Source organism: Amphibalanus amphitrite, unplaced genomic scaffold (assembly GCF_019059575.1).
Source record: "Amphibalanus amphitrite isolate SeventyFive unplaced genomic scaffold, NRLGWU_Aamphi_draft 000131F_arrow, whole genome shotgun sequence".
NCBI classification, from domain to species: Eukaryota; Metazoa; Arthropoda; class Thecostraca; order Balanomorpha; family Balanidae; genus Amphibalanus; species Amphibalanus amphitrite.
The window spans coordinates 695,642-719,197 of NW_024881626.1; the positions used below are offsets into that span (position 1 = coordinate 695,642).

At 46.8% G+C, this 23,556-nt stretch overlaps 3 protein-coding genes and 1 long non-coding RNA gene across 8 annotated transcripts in view; 2 read left to right on the top strand and 2 right to left on the bottom strand.

Annotated features, from left to right (window-relative positions):
* The first annotated feature begins 1,229 nt into the window (after window positions 1-1,229).
* LOC122381954 (adhesive plaque matrix protein-like) lies at window positions 1,230-2,258 on the top strand. The gene is made up of 3 exons (XM_043366745.1): window positions 1,230-1,264; window positions 1,383-1,660; window positions 1,842-2,258. The coding sequence occupies exons 1-3, from the start codon at window positions 1,256-1,258 to the stop codon at window positions 2,125-2,127; spliced, it is 573 nt and encodes a 190-aa protein (XP_043222680.1). The 5' UTR covers window positions 1,230-1,255; the 3' UTR covers window positions 2,128-2,258.
* Window positions 2,259-3,278: 1,020 nt separating this feature from the next.
* Window positions 3,279-14,206, top strand: LOC122381959 (adhesive plaque matrix protein-like). Of its 5 annotated transcripts, none has more exons than XM_043366755.1 (3): window positions 3,279-4,385; window positions 4,503-4,765; window positions 4,943-5,309. In XM_043366755.1, the coding sequence occupies exons 1-3, from the start codon at window positions 4,215-4,217 to the stop codon at window positions 5,226-5,228; spliced, it is 720 nt and encodes a 239-aa protein (XP_043222690.1). In that variant the 5' UTR covers window positions 3,279-4,214; the 3' UTR covers window positions 5,229-5,309. The 5 variants fall into 5 exon arrangements, with proteins under 5 accessions (XP_043222690.1, XP_043222688.1, XP_043222691.1 ...); XM_043366753.1 differs by lacking the exons at window positions 4,503-4,765; window positions 4,943-5,309 and adding exons at window positions 13,352-13,614; window positions 13,792-14,206 and having other exon boundaries at window positions 4,364-4,385; XM_043366756.1 differs by lacking the exons at window positions 3,279-4,385; window positions 4,503-4,765; window positions 4,943-5,309 and adding exons at window positions 9,875-9,918; window positions 10,207-10,469; window positions 10,647-11,070.
* Window positions 9,340-23,556, bottom strand: part of LOC122381956 (diacylglycerol kinase 1-like) — a 78,863-nt gene continuing 64,646 nt past the window's right edge. The window contains exon 15 of the mRNA XM_043366749.1: window positions 9,340-9,437. Within this exon, the coding sequence (XP_043222684.1) occupies window positions 9,411-9,437 (27 nt within the window). The 3' untranslated portion in view covers window positions 9,340-9,410. The remainder of the gene's footprint in view (window positions 9,438-23,556) is intronic.
* LOC122381962 lies at window positions 21,381-23,007 on the bottom strand. Its single transcript, XR_006256615.1, has 2 exons — window positions 22,957-23,007; window positions 21,381-22,228 (listed from the first exon to the last, which is right to left on the bottom strand). It is a non-coding gene; the product is annotated as an uncharacterized LOC122381962 (long non-coding RNA).

The following is a 23,556-nucleotide window of genomic DNA, read 5'->3' on the forward strand; positions in this document are numbered from 1 at the left end:
GGGCGAAGCGGCGAGGGGGGTCGTACCCCACCCCCACCCCCCCTCGGCCGACGCGTATGTAGAAAACCAATAGGTCCGGCGAGGATTAAGTCTTCCCCGAATTTCGCCATCCAGGCGAAAAAATACACCGATGTGAATAGTAATATTAGCCAGCCTAATCTATTTTTTCCCCTAAGCCTATATGTTTTCATATCGGCTGTAATTTCATCGAGTTAATTGCCTCAGGAACACGCTCACCTGCAATGGGTGACCCTTATACGTATACCGGGACCGAATGGCCCATCCGTCCAAAAACTGCTGTAGCTCTCCAGCAAGAACCATGCAGACAGCCCGGATACGAATTTCAAAACTGCACTCGATTTACCATGATTGTCTGTGGTGGGCGACTTGGGCCCAAACGCAACGAAAAGATCTCCGCTGACCTTGAGGGATAATAGACTCGCGCATGTGATAAGTTTTTCGTCAATAACTCCCGATCAAATTGAGCTAGCGAGTCGAGAAAGCCACCAATGGACTCAGGAAGACCTGCCGAATCGAATGATATGCGACATGACCTCTTTCGACCAACTTCGTGACCTGGGGGTGCTGACCTGACCTTGACCTGAGGTCAACACCCCAAGTTGACCTGACCCGGACAAAAAGTATATCATTCGACGCGCCTGAGCGAGGCGAACACGATGCTACCAAAATCGCGGCTCTGCGGCCGTTTTTTGCGAAGTTATTCACCAAAAACTGAACCGTACCCTGGGGCACTTGACCTGACCTCAGAGGTCACCGGTTGACCTAAACCCTAAAATCGGGTACCAATCTCTGCGTCTCGTAACGGCGCACACGCTCGTTTTTTTCGCGACGCGCTAGCTCCACCAGGGGCGAAACGGCGAGGGGGGGGGGTCGTACCCGCCACCCCCCCCCCCTCGGCCGGCGCGTATGTAGAAAACCAATATGTCCGGCGAGGGTTAATTCAACAATATGATATAAATGTCACAAGAACAGGCAAACAAAATGAGGTATTTATTGTAGATTGACATAACATTTACTTGCATAATTTCCACGGCTTAAAACAATGGCAAATATCTCCGATCCTCCATATTATAGCCGCATACAGACGGACGCCGTTCGTCTTCAAAGCGTCAGGGTCACAGGGGAAGGGGGGCGTGGCCGGCCGCGGGCCCGTCCCGCCTCGCACCGCCACCTACTTAAGGCCACACCGACTGTGGGAGAGCATCAGTTCCACACCGATCCCACTCCAGTCAACATGAAGCTGGTGAGTAGCACTACTTACGAGAAATGTGGAGCCAAACACACACTATGTTCATGCAATGCTATGAATATAATATGTGTTGTATTTTCAAAGATAATTGACGCTATCATTCTTTCCACAGTTCATCATCGCTGCTCTGGCCCTGGTGGCCGTCGCCGACCGGCCCCAGTCTTCCTACAGGCCCCGTCCCACCTACGCTGCCCCGACCTACGCTGCCCCGACCTACGCTGCCCCGACCTACGCCCCGGCCCCGACCTACAAGCCCCAGCCCAAGTACGCTCCTGCCCCGTCCTACGGCCACTCGAGCTACAAGCCGATCGCTATCCTGGAACAGGAGGATGTCCACCCCGGAGATGGCACCTACAGCTCCAAGTTCTCCACCGAGAACGGCATCTACAGGTCAGTGAGAATAATAAAACAAAATTAAAGGAAAATAACTAGCACAACAAAATACTGGAAAACCAAACCATCTTTTGTTAAAAATAAATAAATACCCACTTTGCTTAGTAATTTGCGGATGCGAGATAGGCTGAGCGACAAATTATTGTATAGTTTAGACTGATCGTTTTTCTTCTTTCAGGTCCGAGTCTGGTGTGCCGGTGCCCGGCTACGGCAAGAACGCCTACGGCGAGGCGGAGGACCTCTACCGCCAGGAGGGCTCCTGGAGCTACACCAACGGCTACGGCGAGGAGGTCAAGGTCGCATTTGTCGCCGACGAGAACGGCTACCAGCCGTCCAGCGACATCCTGCCCACCCCGGTGCCCACCGAGTACCCGACCCCCGAGGTGGACCCCGCCTACGTCGAGCCCCAGCCCAGCTACGGCAAGCCCGCCTACCAGCCGGCTTACAAGCCCGCCTACAACTAAGTGATCCACACGACCCTGCGTTTCCCTTCATTTGTCTTATTTATTGTGTTTTTATATTTATGAACAATGTGATTCGTCAGAGTGCTTTGTTTCCTGTGCAAAATACATACATGTATTGATATCATATGGAACATATTTCTTTCATTGTGGGTTAAAACTACGAGTCGGAAAATCGATGGACCGATGCTATACACAATAATGGAACAAATGCAGAGGCTTGTTTGACAGGTGCTTGGTTAGCGACTGCTCGATAGCATGCATCCTAATCCACGATCCAGAGCCCTACATGCTAATTTTATTGGTCACCTATTTACGGAAAGCCAAGTTTTTCTTTCAATAAGCATACCTATTAATTTAGGTCCAAATACTTCGTTATCTAATAAATTCGGTGAGTGGTTTTGTGGCGGACAAGGCAGGCAGAATGTTACGCTACGCCACGGACCCACCTGATCCAACGACCTTACGCCTGGATCCGGTGGATCGATAAGATTTAGAGCGCAGGTTCAGCGTACCGCGATGACCCGCAGGAAGACAGTGGCTAGATCCTCCTGGATGTATGCAGGTTGTATAGGGCGCCCTGTCATAGCCACTCGCTGGTTTCCAAGGCGCTTGGCCAAAAGGTAGCGGGGCGGGGCCAGCGACGTTCATGGGAGGATCTGGCTTACTCACCATCTCGCCAGAACGACTTCACATCCACTACCCATACGACCCGTATGTCTGTGACAATTACCGAGGGAGCCACCTGCACTGAAACGGTCACCTACCTGGAAACCAGAAATGAAAACAAATGAGTACACATAAATGGGTTATGAAGCGACGATTAATATACGTTGCAATAGCGGCAATGGCAAGAAGCTCAAGTGGGTTACATATTCACAACCAACATGACTTTCTTCCTAAATACACAACTCAACGTCTACTCGCCATTAGCGTTCCAGTTCAATGACCTTCATGAAAAACTAGCTGAAGTAATGATGAACTTATGTTAATTTTTGAAGGGTTATACATATATCAAAGTTTTCGGAAGAGGGCAAAAAGCCATAATCTCAATTCGCGCCAAAGTGTGCATTACTGTTAACATGCGAATAGTTTCCGGACATACCCTCAGACCGATTCTTAGGGGTTAATAACCGCGCCAATAAAGAGGCCACACCCTGCAGCTCGTATGACCTAGCACCACATTTCCACCGTTATACGGTGCCAAACAGCAAGGTCACAGATGGACAAATGGAAGAGCCGGATTGCGGAAAGTCGTCAGGCAGTTGGATAATGCCCGATATAATTCCTACTATTCTCTGCTGAAGGGCGCTAATTTCCACCAGCATGATGGGGGCTATTTCCGCTCGTATGTTTGTGGCACGTCAGACACAGTCTCAATAAATAATAGCGTATATAGTGTGCGTTATCTGCAGTAACGTCGGGCTGTAGATAGTGCCAAGGGATAAAGCTCAAATAGCGAATATAAATGTTATCCATTTATAGTTTTACGCTATTGAAAAGTTGAAGAACCACTTATAGTTCTAATTTCTTAAAATGCGAAAAGCGTGAAAAGTAAAGCATCTCATTGAATCATGTCACCCAACCTCACCCTATTAGCTCAGTGCAGTGGGAAACTGCTCACAGCCCACTGCTCATCGTCTAAGTTGACAGCATACCGGAATCCGATTCGAGCCACTTCGCCACTATCTGGCTCCCGATCTCGACATAGATGGACTTCGGCCAGTGGCACCGATCACGCTTCAAACCTCGATGATGAGCATGATACGCTGACCGGTGAAATTGCAGATGAAGTGGGTAAGCGTGGGCGCTAAGTCCAAGTCGGAGCACAGGAAACGTTACACGCGAGGCTAAACTGAGCCGCAAGGCCCTTGCCCCTTACTTGGAATTTCCTGACCAGGTAGTGGTGGTGAAGAAACAACGCAACAAGCGTTGCTTAGCGTGACTTCTGGACTCTGAAATACCCCATCGCACATTATTCTCAGGATCATGTTTCTAAAATCAAAGCAGTGAAGCTCTGCTCTGTTAACACAATCATTGATTCTCAGCTGCTTGTAATATGTGTAAAACATGTCAGCCAGCACAGACTGATGCCCTGGCTAGTGTCCACGTTCCGTTACCCTGGTCCGTCATGGTCAGGGTCAGGGGGGCGTGACCGGCCGCGGGCCCGTCCCGCCTCACACCGCCACCTACTTAAGGCCACACCGACTGTGGGAGAGCATCAGTTCCACACCGATCCCACTCCAGACAACATGAAGCTGGTGAGTGCACTACTTACGAGAAATGTGGAGCCAAACACACACTATGTTCATGCAATGCTAAGAATATAATATGTGTTGTATTTTCAAAGATAATTGACGCTATCATTCTTTCCACAGTTCATCATCGCTGCTTTGGCCCTGGTGGCCGTCGCCGACCGGCCCCAGCCTTCCTACAGGCCCCGTCCTACCTACGCCGCCCCGACCTACGCTGCCCCGACCTACGCCCCGGCCCCGACCTACAAGCCCCAGCCCAAGTACGCTCCTGCCCCGTCCTACGGCCACTCGAGCTACAAGCCGATCGCTATCCTGGAGCAGGAGGACGTCCACCCCGGAGACGGCACCTACAGCTCCAAGTTCTCCACCGAGAACGGCATCTACAGGTCAGTATCAATAATAATACAAAATCAAAGGAACAGGAACGAACACGAAATGATACTGGAAAACAAAGCCGTCTTTCGTAAAATACAATAACAATTTTGCCTAATAAAATGTGAACGTAGATTAGCTAAGCGACAAATTATCATACAATCTTGACTGAATGTTTGTTCTTCTTTTAGGTCTGAGACTGGCGTGCCGGTGCCCGGCTACGGCAAGAATGCCTATGGCGAGGCGGAGGACCTCTACCGTCAGGAGGGCTCCTGGAGCTACACCAACGGCTACGGCGAGGAGGTCAAGGTCGCCTTTGTCGCCGACGAGAACGGCTACCAGCCGTCCAGCGACATCCTGCCCACCCCGGTGCCCACCGAGTACCCGACCCCCGAGGTGGACCCCGCCTACGTCGAGCCCCAGCCCAGCTACGGCAAGCCCGCCTACCAGCCGACTTATAAGCCCGCCTACAACTAAGTGATCCACACGACCCTGCGTTTTCCTTCATTCGTCTTATTTATTGTGTTTTTATATTTATGAACAATGTGATTCGTCAGAGTGCTTTGTTTCCTGTGCAAAATACATACATGTATTGATATCATATGGAACATATTTCTTTCATTGTGGGTTAAAACTACGAGTCGGAAAATCGATGGACCGATGCTATACACAATAATGGGACAAATGCAGAGGCTTGTTTGACAGGTGCTTGGTTAGCGGCTGCTCGATAGCATGCATCCTAATCCACGATCCAGAGCCGTACATGCTAATTTTATTGGTCACCGATTTACGGAAAGCCAAGTTTTTCTTTCAATAAGCATACCTTTTAACCCGCGCCCTGCTGGGGGTCCTGGATTTCCACGCCCTGCTGGGGGGGGTGTTTGAACACCCCCCCTTCTAACTCGGCTCCTGGGCCACGTAGCGATACGCGGAAGGCGGCGTTCGAAAGAGCGTCAAAAATAATGAGGAAATCACTTCGGTCAATTTTTTGGTCAGGTCAAAGGTCAGGTCACCAGAGGTCATTGAAGGCAAAATTTCGCCGATTTCCAGGTCGAATGTCGACAATTTCCAAGAAGCCAACGCATAACTCGGGAACCAACAGAGCTACAGCGCCGCGGAAAAGCGCATTCGATAGCCCTATTAACGCCCTTTCTGAGTAATTCTCTCAGATTTGACCTAACGTCAACGGTTTTGCCTGCAGGGGGCAAAAACTGCAAAAATAGCCGATTTTTTCGGAAACAGTTTTTCTGCAATAACTTTTGACCCAAGCCTTGCACAAGCTTACTTTTACCGGCATCGTGTTCCTCTCGTCAAGACGCATCGAATGAACTATAACTTGACCTTGAAAGGTCAACTTGAAAATTTGACCTCAGGTCAAGGTCATGACCTGACCGGAAAGGGTCATGTTGCATATCAGTCGATCCGTATCGTCGAGCTGAACACATCTAAGGCATTTTCGTCGCTCTAGCATGCCTCTATCAAAAGTTATTTGCGAAAAACTGTTAGATACCATTCGTGACCTAAGATGACCTCAGGGCATAAACAGGGGTCACGGGCACCATTTCCAGGTTCAGTGTGTCTAAACCACTTATAATTCAGTGTTTGGGAGTGTTTATAATGTCTTTCGTCCAAAAGAGGCGCATTTCAATTTTCTCCCATTGACTTATAATGGGGAGGTCGCAAAATTGACCTGACCTTAGGTCATCGATATCAAAATTCTGAGATATACATTTTGTACATGCTATTGCTCTTAGCAATCGCTGAAAGTTTCAAAGCGATCGGTCACTCGGTATAGTTATGACAGACATTGAAACTTTTTATGAGGTGAGGTCACTTCAAGTGACCTGGTGACCTGACCTTGAATGACCTTGGTCTGAAATTTTCACAACATGTGTAAAATTGATGTATGATAAGGTGTACCAAAAACGGCGGCGCTCCGCGCCGCCGTTTTTGAGATATTCGCGATAAACCACAAGGGGGGGTGTTCAAACACCCCCCCAGCAGGGCGCGGGTTAATTTAGGTCCAAATATTTAGTTATCTAATAAATTTGGTGAGTGGTTTTGTGGCGGACAAGGCAGGCAGAATGTTACGCTACGCCACGGACCCACCTGATCCAACGACCTTACGCCTGGATCCGGTGGATCGATAAGATTTAGAGCCCAGATTCAGCGTACCGCGATGACCCACAGGAAGACAGTGGCTAGACCCTCCTGGATGTATGCAGGTTGTATAGGGCGCCCTGTCATAGCCACTCGCTGGTTTCCAAGGCGCTTGGCAAAAGGTAGCGGGGCGGGGCCAGCGACGTTCATGGGAGGATCTGGCTTACTCATCATCTCGCCAGAACGGCCTCACATTCCACTACCCAGACGACCCGTATGTCTGTGACAATTACCGAGGGAGCCACCTGCACTGAAACGGTCACCTACCTGGAAACCAGAAATGAAAACAAATGAGTACACATAAATGGGTTATGAAGCGACGATTAATATACGTTGCAATAGCGGCAATGGCAAGAAGCTCAAGTGGGTTACATATTCACAACCAACATGACTTTCTTCCTAAATACACAACTCAACGTCTACTCGCCAATAGTATTCCAGTTCAATGACCTTCATGAAAATCTAGCTGAAGTAATGATGAACTTATGGTAATTTTTGGACGGTTATACACGTATAACAGTTTTCGGGAGAGGGCAAAAAGCCCTAATCTCAATTCGCGCCCAAGTCAGCATTACTGGTAACATCAGGCCCATGTCACTCCACTTTTGATGACATCATAAGGGGGCCTCAGGACAACAATGGCGCGGTGCGCCACAATCGCTTCAAAGCTGCTTGCCAACAGTTGCCATTTTTGAAAATATCATTTTGAAATAAAGTTACAAGTTATAAAAATATTGTAACAAAGTTGTTGATTAAATCGATACCATATCTAAAAACTTACTGAAAAATGATTTATTCATAGTAAAAATATAAGCTCCATGCGTTTTTACGTTGCTTTCCTGCAACTGCAGAGGATTTTTAAATCATCTATATCTTCAAAATCGGCCATTTCTTAGCATATTGCTGATCTTTTTTATCGCTAGAAAATTAGTTGGACTTTCCAATGACATCAACGGTTGAGCGATATGCGTAGAGTGTCACCAACAATCTTTAAATGAAGTTGGTCATTTTTACGTTGTAAAGGAATGGAGCACCCCTTGCGAGCATCAAGGGTGACGTCACTCAGGATCTGTCTCTGATTGGTCGGCGGGAGAGTGACTGTACCTTCTATAGATGGCCTTGGGTAACATGCGAATAGTTTCCGGACATACCCTCAGACCGATTCTTTTTTTTACTTTTTTATTAACATATTCTTGCATACAATATGAGCAGACCGAACCCTGCTTGTACGCATCTTCCGGTCCCCTAGTGCGCGTTATCTGCAGTAACGTCGTGCTGTAGATAGTGCCAAGGGATAAAACTCAAATAACGAATATAAATGTTATCCATTTATAGTTTTACGCTATTGAAAAGTTGAATAACTACTTTAACCCGCGACCGCCTGGGGGGTCGGATCCGACCCCCCCCCCTCCATTTTTCTTCAATAACTCATGAACCGCTTACGCTATCAACTTGAAACTTGGCATACCTTCTCCCTCATCAATTTGACGTCTCCTGTGTAATTTTTAAGAAAAAAAATCCTTTTTTTAGATATATCAATTTTAGTGATGTAACTACATGGCGTTTTCAATCAAAAAGTGGTAAATGTTTGAAAAATCGCCAAAAATCGAGGTTTGAAGCATATTGCAAATTATCCCGCGCCCTGGTGGGGTCTGTTTATAACGCGACCTGGTGGGGGGGGCTATTTGTTGCCCCCCTCGTATCTCCGAAACTACTGACTTTTTTTCTTAGCCCTCGTTTAGTTATGTATGGTATAAACGATTTTTTTATGCTTTCAATGCACACTTATCACCAGCACAGTGACTTAGGGTCACATATAAGTTATAGCCATTACCATCGGATTCGGCGTGAAAAATAAGCCATAAAACATGTGTCGCACGCCCATGTAGCAGAAAGTGAAAACCGTGACCTTGCGTGACCTGACCTGACCTTGACCCGTACTTAGTATGACCTCTATACGCACATGGTACCTTCATTAGGTCTTTGAGGTCATTTTTGGTGAGTTTCGAGCAGCAGCTATCGATTCCGCTGTCCGTAAGCCTAATCATGCAAAACCCCAGAATTTGACCTTTGACCTGACCTTGACCCGAAAGTTGACCTCAACCTTAAAATCTTAAGAGTGCTTTGGGAAGTTCTCGTAGACACCTTTCGAACGTCGCCTCGCGGGGCTCGATACGACCATTGGTTCTCGAGATAACAGGGGGTCGGATCCGACCCCCCCCCCCCTCCCCCCCCAGGCTGTCGTGGGTACGGAAATAGCCCAGGCGGTGCCGGGTTAAGTTCTTATTTCTTAAAATGCGAAAAGCGTGAAAAGTAAAGCATCTCATTGAATCATGTCACCGAACTTCACCCTATTAGCTCCGTGCAGTCCAGCCCACTGCTCACCGTCTAAGTTGACAGCATACCGGAATCCGATTCGAGCCACTTCGCCACTAGGAACATGTATCTGGCTCCCGATCTCGACGGAGATGGACTTGGGCCAGTGGCACCGATCACGCTTCAAACCTCGATGATGAGCTTGATACGCTGACCGGTGAAATTGCAGATGAAGTGGGTGAGCGTGGCGCGCCAAGTCCAAGTGGGAGCACAGGAAACGTTACACGCGAGACTAGACTGAGCCGCAACCCCTTACTTGGAATTTCCTGACCAGGTAGTGGTGGTGAAGAAACAACGCAACAATCGTTGCTTAGCGTGACTTCTGGACTCTGAAATACCCCATCGCACATTATTCTCAGGATCAGGTTTCTAAAATCGAAGCAATGAAGCTCTGCTAACACAATCATTGATTCTCAGCTGCTTGTAATATGTGTAAAACATGTCAGCCAGCACAGACTGATGCCCTGGCTAATGTCCACGTTCCGTTACCCTGGTCCGTCATGGTCAGGGGAAGGGGGGCGTGACCGGCCGCCGGGCCCGTCCCGCCTCACACCGCCACCTACTTAAGGCCGCACTGACTGTGGGAGAGCATCAGTTCCACACCGATCCCACAACAGTCAACATGAAGCTGGTGAGTAGCAGATAGGTGCATCAGCCACCTTTGCTTTTGGAGATGGACCGTGATAACATATCGAATCAGCCCCCTGAATCACCTCCTTTGCCGTCAAATCTCTTAAATCGATTTTTGTCGCTGATTAGATGAATAATCATTAGAATCAAAAGCAGACCAATACAAATAGAAAAGATCGATCAAAAAGTAGCCCTGGCGGCTTAAAAAATGACTTATCCTTAATGGTAATTTCGATGCTGAGGAGTTCTTCATGACCAAAGAAGCATAACGATTTCATTCTATTTTCAGTTCATCGTCGCAGCTCTGGCCCTGGTGGCCGTCGCCGACCGGCCCCAGCCTTCCTACAGGCCCCGTCCTACCTACGCTGCCCCGACCTACGCTGCCCCGACCTACGCCCCGGCCCCGACCTACAAGCCCCAGCCCAAGTACGCTCCTGCCCCGTCCTACGGCCACTCGAGCAACAAGCCGATCGCTATCCTGGAGCAGGAGGACGTCCACCCCGGAGACGGCACCTACAGCTCCAAGTTCTCCACCGAGAACGGCATCTACAGGTCAGTATCAATAATAATACAAAATCAAAGGAACAGGAACGAACACGAAATGATACTGGAAAACAAAGCCGTCTTTCGTAAAATAGAATAACAATTTTGCCTAATAAATTGTGAACGTAGATTAGCTAAGCGACAAATTATCATACAATCTTGACTGAATGTTTGTTCTTCTTTTAGGTCTGAGACTGGCGTGCCGGTGCCCGGCTACGGCAAGAATGCCTATGGCGAGGCGGAGGACCTCTACCGTCAGGAGGGCTCCTGGAGCTACACCAACGGCTACGGCGAGGAGGTCAAGGTCGCCTTTGTCGCCGACGAGAACGGCTACCAGCCGTCCAGCGACATCCTGCCCACCCCGGTGCCCACCGAGTACCCGACCCCCGAGGTGGACCTCGCCTACGTCGAGCCCCAGCCCAGCTACGGCAAGCCCGCCTACCAGCCGACTTACAAGCCCGCCTACAACTAAGTGATCCACACGACCCTGCGTTACCCTACATTCGTCTTATTTATTGCGTTTTTATATTTATGAACAATGTGATCCGTCAGAGTGCTTTCTTTCCTGTGCAAAATACATACATGTGTTGATATCATATGGAACATACTTCTTTCATTGTGGGTTAAAACAACGAGTCGGAAAATCGATGGACCAATGCTACAGTATAATGGGACTAATGCAGAAGCTTGTTTGAAAGGTGTTTGGTTAGCGGCTGCTCGATAGCACGCATCCTAATCCACGATCACGAGCCGTACATGTTAATTTTTCTAAGGATAGGCTGTTGGTAGAGTAAAGACAAGGCAAGCTACTGTCTGAGCCCACTCCCTTTGTTCTGTTCATTTCCACTTCTTAGGACAAAGATTCAGATACTTTTAGCTGCAAAATGAAAGAGGAGCGTGATTTTTGCTCTTGAATATGTGGATAGACGTTGGTCACCTATTGGTCACCTATTTACGGAAAGCCAAGTTTTTATTTCAATAAGCATGCCTTTTAATTTAGGTCCAAATACTTAGGCATCTAATAATTTTGGCGAGTGGTTTTGTGGCGGACAAGGCAAGCAGAATGTTATCGTTACGCCACGGACCAACCTGATCCAACGACCTTAGGCCTGGATCCGGTGGATCGATAAAATTTATGTAAAGCCCAAGTTCAGCGTACCGCGATGACCCGCAGGAAGACAGTGGCTAGATCCTCCTGGATGCATGCAGGTTGTATAGGGCGCCCTGTCATAGCCACTCGCTGGTTTCCAAGGCGCTTGGCAAAAAGGTAGCGGGGCGGGGCCAGCGACGTTCATGGGAGGATCTGGCTTACTCACCATCTCGCCAGAACGGCCTCACATTCCACTACCCAGACGACCCGTATGTCTGTGACAATTACCGAGGGAGCCACCTGCACTGAAACGGTCACCTACCTGGAAACCAGAAATGAAAACAAATGAGTACACATAAATGGGTTATGAAGCGACGATTAATATACGTTGCAATAGCGGCAATGGCAAGAAGCTCAAGTGGGTTACATATTCACAACCAACATGACTTTCTTCCTAAATACACAACTCAACGTCTACTCGCTATTAGCATTCCAATTCAATGACCTTCATGAAAAACCAGCAGAAGTTATGATGAACAATGTTAATTTTCGGAGGGTTATACACGTATAACAGTTTTCGGGAGAGGGCAAAAAGCGCTAATCTCAATTCGCGCCCAAGTCTGCATTACTGGTAACATGCGAATAGTTTCCGGTTATACCCTCAGACCGATTCTTTTTTTAACTTTTTTATTGACATATTCTTGCATACAATATGAGCAGACCGAACCCTGCTTGTACGCATCTTCCGGTCCCCTAGTGCGCGTTATCTGCAGTAACGTCGTGCTGTAGATAGTGCCAAGGGATAAAACTCAAATAACGAATATAAATGTTATCCATTTATAGTTTTACGCTATTGAAAAGTTGAATAACTACTTTAACCCGCGACCGCCTGGGGGGTCGGATCCGAACCCCCCCCCCCTCCGTTTTTCTTGAATAACTCATGAGCCGCTTACGTTAATGTTAATTTCCACGAGACACCAATCCAGTGTTATATCATCCATGGTGTGACTATAACTAAGTTTATAACTTTCTTCTTCACAGTTAAGTGCAAAATAGAAACTAATCATGCAAGAAAGGCGCCGTAAATGAATCACCCGTAGACCTCTTATATTAGATCGGTTTGACGAAAAACAACATTTTTCTCAATAACTCAAAAGCTATGCATCCTAGCAGCATGAGCTCAAGGTGGCCATTGTTACGAAGGAAAACAAACATAGTGAGTGCATAAAGCAGTAGATACCAGCAGCGGTTCAGCCGGGAGGGCTGGTGGTCCGTCTTGCCCCGCTGGGCCGTCTTACCCCACCTTCCCCTAGTGTAAAACAGGTCAGCCAGCACAGACCGATGCCCTGGCTAGTGTCCACGTTCCGTTACCCTGGTTCGTCATGGTCAGGGTCAGGGGGCGTGACCAGCCGCGGGCCCGTCCCGCCTCACACCGCCACCTACTTAAGGCCGCACCGACTGTGGGAGAGCATCAGTTTCACAACGATCCCACTACAGTCAACATGAAGCTGGTGAGTAGCAGACAGGTGCATCAGTCACCTTTGCTTTTGGAGTATGGACCGTGATAACATATCGAATCAGCCCCCTGAACCACCCCACTTGCCGTCAAATCTCTTAAATCGATTTTTGTCGCTGATTAGATGAATGATTATTAGAATCAAAAGCAGACCAATACAAATAAAAAAGATCGATCAAAAAGTAGCCCTGGCGGCTTAAAAAAATGACTTATTCTTAACGGTACTTTCGATGCTGAGGAGTTCTTCATGACCAAAGAAGAATAACGATTTCATTCTATTTTCAGTTCATCATCGCTGCTCTGGCCCTGGTGGCCGTCGCCGACCGGCCCCAGCCTTCCTACAGGCCCCGTCCCACCTACGCTGCCCCGACCTACGCTGCCCCGACCTACGCCCCGGCCCCGACCTACAAGCCCCAGCCCAAGTACGCTCCTGCCCCGTCCTACGGCCACTCGAGCTACAAGCCGATCGCTATCCTGGAGCAGGAGGACGTCCACCCCGGAGATGGCACCTACAGCTCCAAGTTCTCCACCGAGAACGGCATCTACAGGTCAGTATCAATAATAATACAAAACCAAAGGAACAGGAACGAGCACGAAAGGATACTAGAAAACAAAGCCGTCTTTCGTAAAATAGAATATCAAGTTTGCCTAATAAATTGTGAACGTAGATTAGCTAAGCGACAAATTATCATACAATCTTGACTAAATGTTTGTTCTTCTTTTAGGTCTGAGACTGGCGTGCCCGTCGCCGGCTACGGCAAGAACGCCTACGGCGAGGCGGAGGACCTCTACCGCCAGGAGGGCTCCTGGAGCTACACCAACGGCTACGGCGAGGAGGTCAAGGTCGCCTTTGTCGCCGACGAGAACGGCTACCAGCCGTCCAGCGACATCTTGCCCACCCCGGTGCCCACCGAGTACCCGACCCCCGAGGTGGACCCCGCCTACGTCGAGCCCCAGCCCAGCTACGGCAAGCCCGCCTACCAGCCGACTTACAAGCCCGCCTATAACTAAGCTGTTCATATTGTGCATGTAAATTGCCCATGGTAATTGTTAGCTCAATATCCCACGCATTATTTATATATTTATTCATGCAAACTTCATGTTGTTTGGTTGTTTGTGTAAAATACACCTCAGCATTTATGCCTCTCTTTTAATGTTTGTGTAGATAGGCAGAGTATCTTCATTTAGACATTGTTCATTGAACCGTAGTGCGAATTCTGCTTTTATGAGCTTCCGATTTGTGTGTTCGTATTTTCGGATCGTTTTCTTGAGAGATGTTGATAATTGTCCGATTATATTGGCAAAGGTTTCAGACATAACATGTATACAAAATTAAATTCCTTAAGCTTTCGAAGACATCTACATCTTCATGATCACAAGGTTAAATTGTAAAAGCACAGAGCCTAAGTTTGCTATTAGAATGGAAGGGAGAAAAACTAAATACATATTGTGCGTGATAAATTGCAGGGGCGGATCCAGCCGATCCGTTTGGGGAGGGCAAAAGTTTAGCCGACCATCGGCGACCCCGACCCACCACCGCGCCAATGACCAAGTGACTTTACAACGCCAGTAGGGTAGCCCGGGGCAAGTCGCCCACCTCAATGGAAAATGCACATATCTCATACGTTTTCCTTATTACAAACGAGTTTGTGATGCTATTTTATCAATTGGTTATTTATCTTGAATGTATGCAAGAGCCCAGTGTTCCTGATGAAGAGAAGTGGGTCATTTTTGCGACTTACAAAGAGGTTACAAAAGGTCATGTTACCCATATACGGGGTAAGATGGTGTAAAATGTCCAAATGTTAACCCGTGCCCAGCCGCGCTGGGGCTCCTGGATTTTCACGACCATGGGGGATGTTTGAACACCCATCTACCTTCTAACTCGGCTCCTGGGCCACGTATCAAAACGCGGTAGGCGGCGTTTGAAAGAGCGACAAACATAATGACCAAATAACCCCAGTCACTGTTAAGGTCAGGCCAGAGGTCAGATCACCAGAGGCCATCAAAGGCCAAAGTCGACAATACTTAGGTCCGCGGTTTCGACAATTTTTGAGAAAAAAAAAACGGCGCATAACTCGGAAACGAATAGAGCTAGAGCACCCCAGAAAACTGATTTGATAGCCCTGTTAATGCTCTTTCTGGATAATTCGCTCAGATTGGACCTAAGATCAACGGCTTAGCCTCCAGGGGGAACAGCCAAAATAGACGATTTTTACGGAGCGGATTTTCTGCGATAACTTTTCATTCAAACCTTGTGCGATCTTACTTTTACCGTCATCGTGCTCCTCTCGTCAAGACGCGTCCAATGAGTTAGGTATAATTTGATCTTAAAAAGTGAACTTAAAACTTTGACAATTGGTCAAGGTCATGACCTGACCGGAAAAGGTCGTGCTGCATATCAGTCTATCCGTATTGTCAAGCTGAACAGTGAACACATCTAAGGTGTTTCTATTGCTCTAGATTGCCTCTATCAAAAGTTATTAGCGAACTGTTGCAAACTGTTGCACATCTTTCGTGACCTGAGATGACCTCAGGGACATAAGGAGGGGTCACGGGTGCCATGTTCCGGTTCACTGTGTCGTGTTTAGGTTGTAACTCGGTATTGTTAAGAATGATGTTTTTTTTTTTAATAAATTTAGCACGAATGTTTGAAAGGACGGATTGACGGACCCGGAGCCCACGCTAAGCAGAGCTTGTTGCGTAGAGCCCGACCCCTACCGTCCGATTTCCGGGTGACCGGAGAATTTAGATGCCGAAGTTTAACGTGCCCTTCAAAGCCAGACACGGCCTGTCCCACTCCTCACTTCAACTGGCTGCGGCTGCCGGCTGGTCCCACCAACCTCTGACCATCCCCGTCAGGAGTCTCAAATGTCGAGCCCGGGCTCTCACTACCGGGAGTCCATTGCTGCTTTACCAACTGAGCTACCGGACAGGAGGTTTGCCCAAAACAGGCGCCTTTCAATTTTCTCTTGACTTATAGTGGAGAGGTCGCAAAATTGACCTAGCCTTAAGTCATCGATATAAAAAATCATGTGATTAACATTTTGTACATAGATACTGTTACCCTTATAAACTGCTGAAAGTTTCAAAGCAATCCGTCACTCGGTTTAGCTATGGCAAGCATTGGAACTGTTTTTAGGTTATGTCACTTGACGTGGCTCAGTGACTTCGTGACCTTGAGAGACCTTGGTCTGAAGTTTTCAGAACACATGAAAAAAATATAGAAAACGGCGGCTCGGAACGCCGCCGTTTTTCATGCGGAACGCTCCACAGCACTGAGGCTCCCAACAAACGACAAAACTGTGGATTGCTTAGGTATAGTTTCGAAAAGGGTGGTGGACGTCTTACACGACTGGGCATCTTGCCCCGTGTTACCCCACACCATGGCCACACTGCATATGCATGCATTCAGTTCAGGAAGTTCCATCTAGGGTCTTTCATAATGAATGTTACTTTTGAACATTTAGTTAGGAGCTCTTAATTTATCACTTCCGGGTGAATTTTATATGCGTATTGTTGCAAATTGATTAGGGTTTTGTCCCAAAAAATAAAAAATTCACGACGCCAATTTTCCTTCACGGAAAAGCAGAGTATGTCGACACCACTAAAACGCATTACGGATTACGGTCGACGGACAAGTCTTCATCCATTGGCTCTCCCCTGGGTCAACACTGAACGGGGTGGCTTACCTCAGGCTGCTCAAGGAATGCTTCTGCCTCAGGTCAGGGACAAGGTTCAAAGAGACGGCCTGTGGTTCCAGCAGGATGGTGCCACAGTGCACACCATGGCAGCTGTTGCGCCAGTGGCTGATCGAGAATCTCGAAGAGCGCGTTATCAGCCGCCTCACCGAGCGACCATGGCCACCACTGAGTCCTGACCTCTCCCCGCTGGACTACTGGCTTTGGGGAGTCGCATTGGCAGATCTGAGACAAAACCCTCCTGCAGCCATCCACTGCGAACCACAGTGGAGAGGTTTACTGGAAGCCTGGACCCAGACGTTGTGAGGCGCGGGGTGCAACACCTTCGTCAGAGGGCCGAAACGTGTGCCTTAATTAAGGGCGATACAGTGGAAAATTCCTGGGGAGCATTAAAATGAAAGTTGTGTGTGCCAAAACGCTAATGTGTTTCTGTTTCATGTGATGGTACATATTACATGAGGAACATATATGTCCTGAGAAATAGCTCGTTCAAAAGTAACACTCATTATGAAAGACCCTGTGTATTATCAGCATACCGACCCACAATATCGGCAGCCAGTGCCCAGTGGTCAGCTCCTTCCTTCGGAATGGCCGTCACGGAAAGAAGCCTTGGTTTTCGTCCATATAGGCATCGACGCCGTATTATATTTTCTCATCGCTACATGCTTTGGGAGGGGCAAAAAGATAGTCTTGCCCACACGATTTGGCTTTGGGGAGGGCAAATGCCCATTTTGCCCTCCCCTGGATCCGCCACTGATAAATTGCTAAGGCCTCTTGCAGTCGTCACATTCAGTAAACACACTAACTAATATACCTACATCGTTCCACACTTGGATGCATGACACATGACACATTTTGGTAACGACACTGAATCATACTACCATTTACAGCGTAAAGGCGCTATCCTCCCCAGTGACAATGCTCATATCAACGAAAAGGCAGCATTTTGTGGGGCGAGGAAAGGAAGTTGGTGGTTAAGGAGGAATGAAGGAACTCTTGGATGGGAGCTGGCAGACCATTTTTCATTATTACGGTTACAAAGATGACAAACATTGCGCCACAGATAGGAAACATCGAGAAGACATGTATTATTGTTGGCTTATAACTTTATAAGCATTGGTTAAATTCATGTCCATGAGCGATTCGGGATATATGTCATGAAGCGTTCAAACCAGGGTATATTGAATTAGGGGGTAGGGCCAAGTTTAGTAGGCATGATCTCAGCAATTATCTTGTTTTATATGGCGGTTTTCATTATCACAATATTATTTTTGATATTATAAAGTTTGTATATCTCGGTTTTACGAAAAATAGTAGGGCAACAAAGATAAATTTCGCGAAAAAATAATTTTAGTTGGAAACATCCATTCTGGTATGCAAAATTCAGTATGAAACCCAGTATAGTGACCGTCTAGTGTGCTTCCAAGGCTGAGTACCTGATATCAAAGGAGTTGTCTATATTACTATTTGAGGAGGGTGCGTCTGTCCGTTACCGAGGTCCCGACTTGGTGGTGCTTTGCGTGGACTACAGGCCAGACCGTTGCACCTAGTTTATACTATTTTGCCTTACGTTGCTAGGTGGTTGCTAGGGAGCTAAGGATACTCTCTTGCGTGATCATTTGCACTTATTTCTCCTCATTATATCGACATGTTGCTGTTTCTGAGACCTAACTCATGCTAAGAAAAAAAGCAGTTTTCTTAAAATGTGTATTTAAGTGCCGTAGTATTAACACAGGTCTGCAATTCTGCTTAAATATCTGCAAAATCCTGACTTCCCGGAAAATTGTTGGTGGTGATGAGGATCGAGCCCGTCGACGAAAAGTAAGTCAATATTCAAAGGCTTCAAAACGTTATTTCTTGTTGTTCTGTGAAATAGCAATGCAAAGACCGATGACAGTGCCAGTGTTGAGCTTTCCAATGAAGCCATGCAATTAGTAGTAAGGTTATTATCACTTAAGATATCTTCCATCAAATATTAGAATTCTGTCATTGTCTTGCTGTAGAACAGGGTTACTTTCAGTCTCTTGGGAACACGATTTGCCGGTCTCAGATCGAAAAACACTTCAAAAAGCGGTAATAGACAATGAAATTTCCCACCTGAGGCCTGTTTCACTAAAAACTTGCGATTACAAGTGTTTGAACTTTACAATTCATAAGTATTTTTGCAAACTATGTAAAATCGGGTTTCACTAAACTTCATCACCAGCGGCACCTCCGATAAAAATAGTTGGTAAATAAACTTGTAAACAATAAAATTGTTTTTAATCAAGAACTTTAACATGTTACAGATATTGCTTCTTTTTATCAAACTATGTCTTGTTTTCATGTCAGAAATTGCAGGAATAAATTAAAAATAATGATGCTGTTTCTGAGTGGTATAAATGATAGTTCACAATATCTTATTATTGAAAGAAAATAACACGTAAACATTTGACAGCAGAAGACTGTTGAATGCAATTATGGCGCGCGAATGACAAAACATGACGATATTTATTTATTGCTCGTAGCTGGTTCGTAGGAAATGTGCTTAGTGAAAAAGAGCATATAATGACTCAGCATATCATATTTGTTTTAAATAATTGATTGCTTTGCATCATTGCACAACAAGTATCAAAATTCCGAGCGTCAGGACCACTGGAATTTCAGGTTTGTAATTACGATGTTTTCTTTCAAGTTTCTGGTCTTCGTGAAACAGAAAGTTTGCGATTCCCGTGTTTTCTAGCAAACTTTTTCTTGTAAAAAAGTTTGCAAATTTTAAACTCAAAATTCATGCCCGAAGGTTTCGTGAAATCCAAATTTCAAATGTTGGTAATTATTTCTTTTAAACTCAAGTTTTTTCTTTGTAATTACACACTTTATTTGTTAGTGAAACAGGCCTCTGATAGCATCTCGGGTTTCTATATATCCTGTCTAGAATTTTCATAAATCAGACGTAAAAATGGCCAATTTCGTCAGATTCCAAATTTTTGCCATTGGGTCTAATGTAAAGCATGGCTACTTTCAGTCTCTTGGGAACACGATTTCTGTACCTCAGATTGAAAAACACTTCAAAAGTCGCAGATAGCAGACGATTTAATCTACAAGATAGCATCTCGCTTTTTTCTCTATCTGGTCATGTATCTTCATAAAACCACAGTGTATATAAATACAGTGTCGGCAAATGAGCCTGGTCACGTGACCGGCGGACTCGCTGTTTTTCGAGGGATCCGCACGTGCGGTTGTGGCGGGGGCACCTCCCGGTAACTGTGGTGCCGACTCGCTCTCGGCCCCCATAGGGATACAATGGGACCTACTTTTTTATTAGCTCTCCTGACTAAACTAGGACGAATTTTTCAAAGATACAACTAGCACCACATGCAGTCGTGTGTAAGCTTTCTAACGGTACCAAAAATATATTTTTATCGGCAAAATTGAATAAGTACAGGCCCATTTTAGGTTCGATTCGCGCTTATGACGGAAGAGAAGCCACCACTAATTATAAATACAACGAACAAGTGTTGAAAACCGGAGTATAAATGCAGTTTTGAATTACATTAAAGCCATTTTCAGTCACTGCAACCGATGAGTGGAAGTGATCGGTGTATTAGGTCACCCGTTACCGTTAGGTATTACTTTTTAACTACCTACCAACAACACCCATAGGTATTGTTCTGATCTATTCCAGACAACAAACTAAGGTTTTGTGTTGAACTGTGCCAGAAAGAGCAGTTAGATCAAATATGGATACGAAGGTAAATAGGACTATACGAGCATCCATGTTGATACGTTTATGCTGGAGCTAGTAGTTGATAGGTGTTCCGTTCTATTGATGCGGGCAAACAACGAATCGGGGTTGTCATGGGCGAATCTATAGGTATAATTGTGTCTTGTATGAAACATGCACGGTATCTGCAAATACTAGAATGCTGCTGCTAAGCTGAAAGAAGGCTCAGCCGGACTTTTATACTATGAACCGGCCATGTTTAGTTTATGCCGGGCTCGAGGGTGCAGTGTTCGTCACGGGCCAGCCAACCCACAGAACACAGCCCATCCCAAGCGGGGCCCATGGGCGCCGAACCCAGCCCAGCTCAGGCCCATTGAATTTCACACGCTTTTGAGGCTTTTATGGCGGTCGCCGGAATACGCAAATGGTAGATCAACTCTTCAAAAATTGTTTCAATATCTACTTCGCTGGGAGGAAATGAGCTTTGATTGTCAAAAAATGCAAAACTTTGCATTTGTTACAGGCACAACATCCGAAATGCAACATGTGCTTACAGTTGTACGCCCGTCCTTAACATGGTTGTCATGAAAGTTGGGGGAGGGGGGAGGCGGCCGCACGTTGAGGGGTCACAGTCCGGTATTTTGACGCCCCCCCCTTTACCGCCTGAACGGGAACCTTCACTCCATCCCGTCCTCTGTATTAACCGCCTTTAAGCCCGCCCGATGACCCTGCCGTTTTCAAAGCCAACCTGAGCTGAGCAAGATAATTCGGTGTAAACGTCGACAACTGCAGTGAGTTGTGTGCAGTCCCGGTGTTCCGCTACAACATTATTGCACCTCTCGTTTTCGCCATCATCGACGCCGTGCACTTCCGAAACATGGATGCTCCGGGACAGTTTGAAACAAGTAGATGTCCTACACGGACGCTTTGCACATCCAGTGTCTATACATATTTCCATATTTCAAACAAATCGAGCAGAAAATATTATAACGAAACAGTGGCGTACAGCGTACAGCGTGCAGCGGGGATATCTGAACAATGCACCATACATGACGAAGAGTCAGCAGACCCTGGTGCAGCTCAAGACGGCGGTCGTTGATACCACTCTTGTGCCTGCGCCCAATGCGCGCCAACGTTGGCGGGGGGGGGGGGGGGGGAGCAGTGAGTCATTCAATACGTTGAGCTACTTTGAACATGTTCCATAGCGGCCTGACAGTAGCAAATGTGTGTTGGCTAGCTGCGCAACTGAGTAAATTTTCACACAATTTTACTTCCTTTGATTTGCAAATCCTTTTATCTGGTAAACATGCTTTAATTAAGTAGAATGATAATGAAGTGATTCAGTTTTTGGAAACGTTTCAGAACAAAACATATTAAAACAATGTATCATACGTATTATCAGAATAACAACAAAGACCGCCGGCCATCGGTCATGAACACCGTTCACCTGTCACTATCACTGCCAGTGGAAACGCACACACACACGCGCGCACACGGACACACACGTCAGCCGCAGTCAGTTACAGGTAAGTTCCCAGAGGCCTCTCCGACGGCGGCCGGCCGGCTCCCAGAGGCTGCTCCGACAGCGGCTGGCCGTGGCTCCCAGGGACTGCTCCGACGGCGCGGCGGCTGTCGCTACCAGGGGCTGCTCCGACGGCGCCTGGCGCGCCGCTCGCAGATCCTCCTTGGAGTTCTAGCGCGCTGATGGTGGCTGTGTGATCCGCTTTCCCTTTCTGAGCTTGGTGTAGCACAGGCGACCTGCAACCACATCACAAAAACTGAGTTTGTGAATTTGAATCAACTTTGAACTGAACCACAACTATTATGTTTTTTATGAAGATTTACCAAACCAACAATTTCAACTTCCACACTGCGCTGACAGGTATACACATAATACACAAATAAAGGCTAAAACCGTTTTTCCACTTCTTCCACTTGTCATCAATACATTTTGCCCAAGATATGAGTGTGCAACAAGTAATACATATGACTAGCCTGCTGCATCGCTTTGATGGCTTCGTGCAAAATGTAAACCTAAAAATTTCGCTCTTTCTGATTTATGGCACATCACTTTTATGCCAATTTATTAACTTTTTGGAAGGTGGCATTGTCCCTTTAACACAGGCAAGCCCTTGCCGAGCCCGGCATATGCCCGGCCTCCTCGAGCTTAGGCCCGGCAAAAGTCCGGCGGGTCCGATTTTAAGCCCGACACCGGGGCCCTGTTTCACCGGTGATAGCAGCACGATGCTTTTACACGTGTCAAATTGGGTTTCCATGGAGACATGAACAGGCCCATTGCTCCAACACTACCACAAGTGTGACGTCAGCTCGCGCAATTTGATAGCAGCGTGGTAGCAGCGTCCCGTGAAACACCGCCCGGGCCCGTAGGCTCAAGACTTGCATCATTACTATGCATATACTGGTATGGTAAGCAACCTGGCATATGAGTTGGACTCAAACAATGAAGTTAAGTGGCTAGTGCTTACCGGAAATGAGCAATCTGGTACCCGATGTCCCGTTGTACTGGAAGTGTTGGGATGCAGCTGCCCTCCTCAAAATGACAGGAACAGAGCTGGGAAGTGCTCCTGGGAACTGCATCTGCACGTCTGTAAATGACAGATGCAACAAATGTAACAACTGGCATACTGTTCTTGCACGTGGACTTTTACATACAAAATGCCTTGTGTTTAGAGGTAAGATATTGACTCAGACAGCACAGCCACAGCTTCTAAACAAGATGGTATCACTGACACTGTATCATGTTATTTTGGCTCCAGAATCCAGAATCAGAAGGTTGACATCCTCACCTAGCAATCAAAATGTAGTTAATTGGCTTTATATCAATGTGAGGTGCTAAGAGTGAACAATTATGATTATTTACAATGCTTCAGAACATGGTCAAACCTTAACTAACCCAACCTACAGTGGTTCGCTAGCAACATTCGTAGCACGTCTTTTTTGTACATAGTAACTGGAATATATGCTAGGTAAGAGTACCTACATCTTTTCTTTTTTTTTGTTAAAGAGGTATGCATTTGGCCTGTAGCCTATAACACACCTCTTCAACCAAAAATATTTTCCTTACC

What these genes read in the sequence shown, in the direction of transcription:
- LOC122381954 (XM_043366745.1), top strand. An exon ending in ACCGAGAACGGCATCTACAG is followed by an intron (nt 1,661 to 1,841) that starts GTCAGTGAGAAT and finishes TTCTTCTTTCAG; the next exon opens with GTCCGAGTCTGGTGTGCCGG.
- LOC122381959 (XM_043366755.1), top strand. Translation starts at nt 4,215, where the DNA reads ATGCCCTGGCTAGTGTCCACGTTCCGTTACCCTGGTCCGTCATGGTCA. An exon ending in CTCCAGACAACATGAAGCTG is followed by an intron (nt 4,386 to 4,502) that starts GTGAGTGCACTA and finishes TTCTTTCCACAG; the next exon opens with TTCATCATCGCTGCTTTGGC. An exon ending in ACCGAGAACGGCATCTACAG is followed by an intron (nt 4,766 to 4,942) that starts GTCAGTATCAAT and finishes TTCTTCTTTTAG; the next exon opens with GTCTGAGACTGGCGTGCCGG.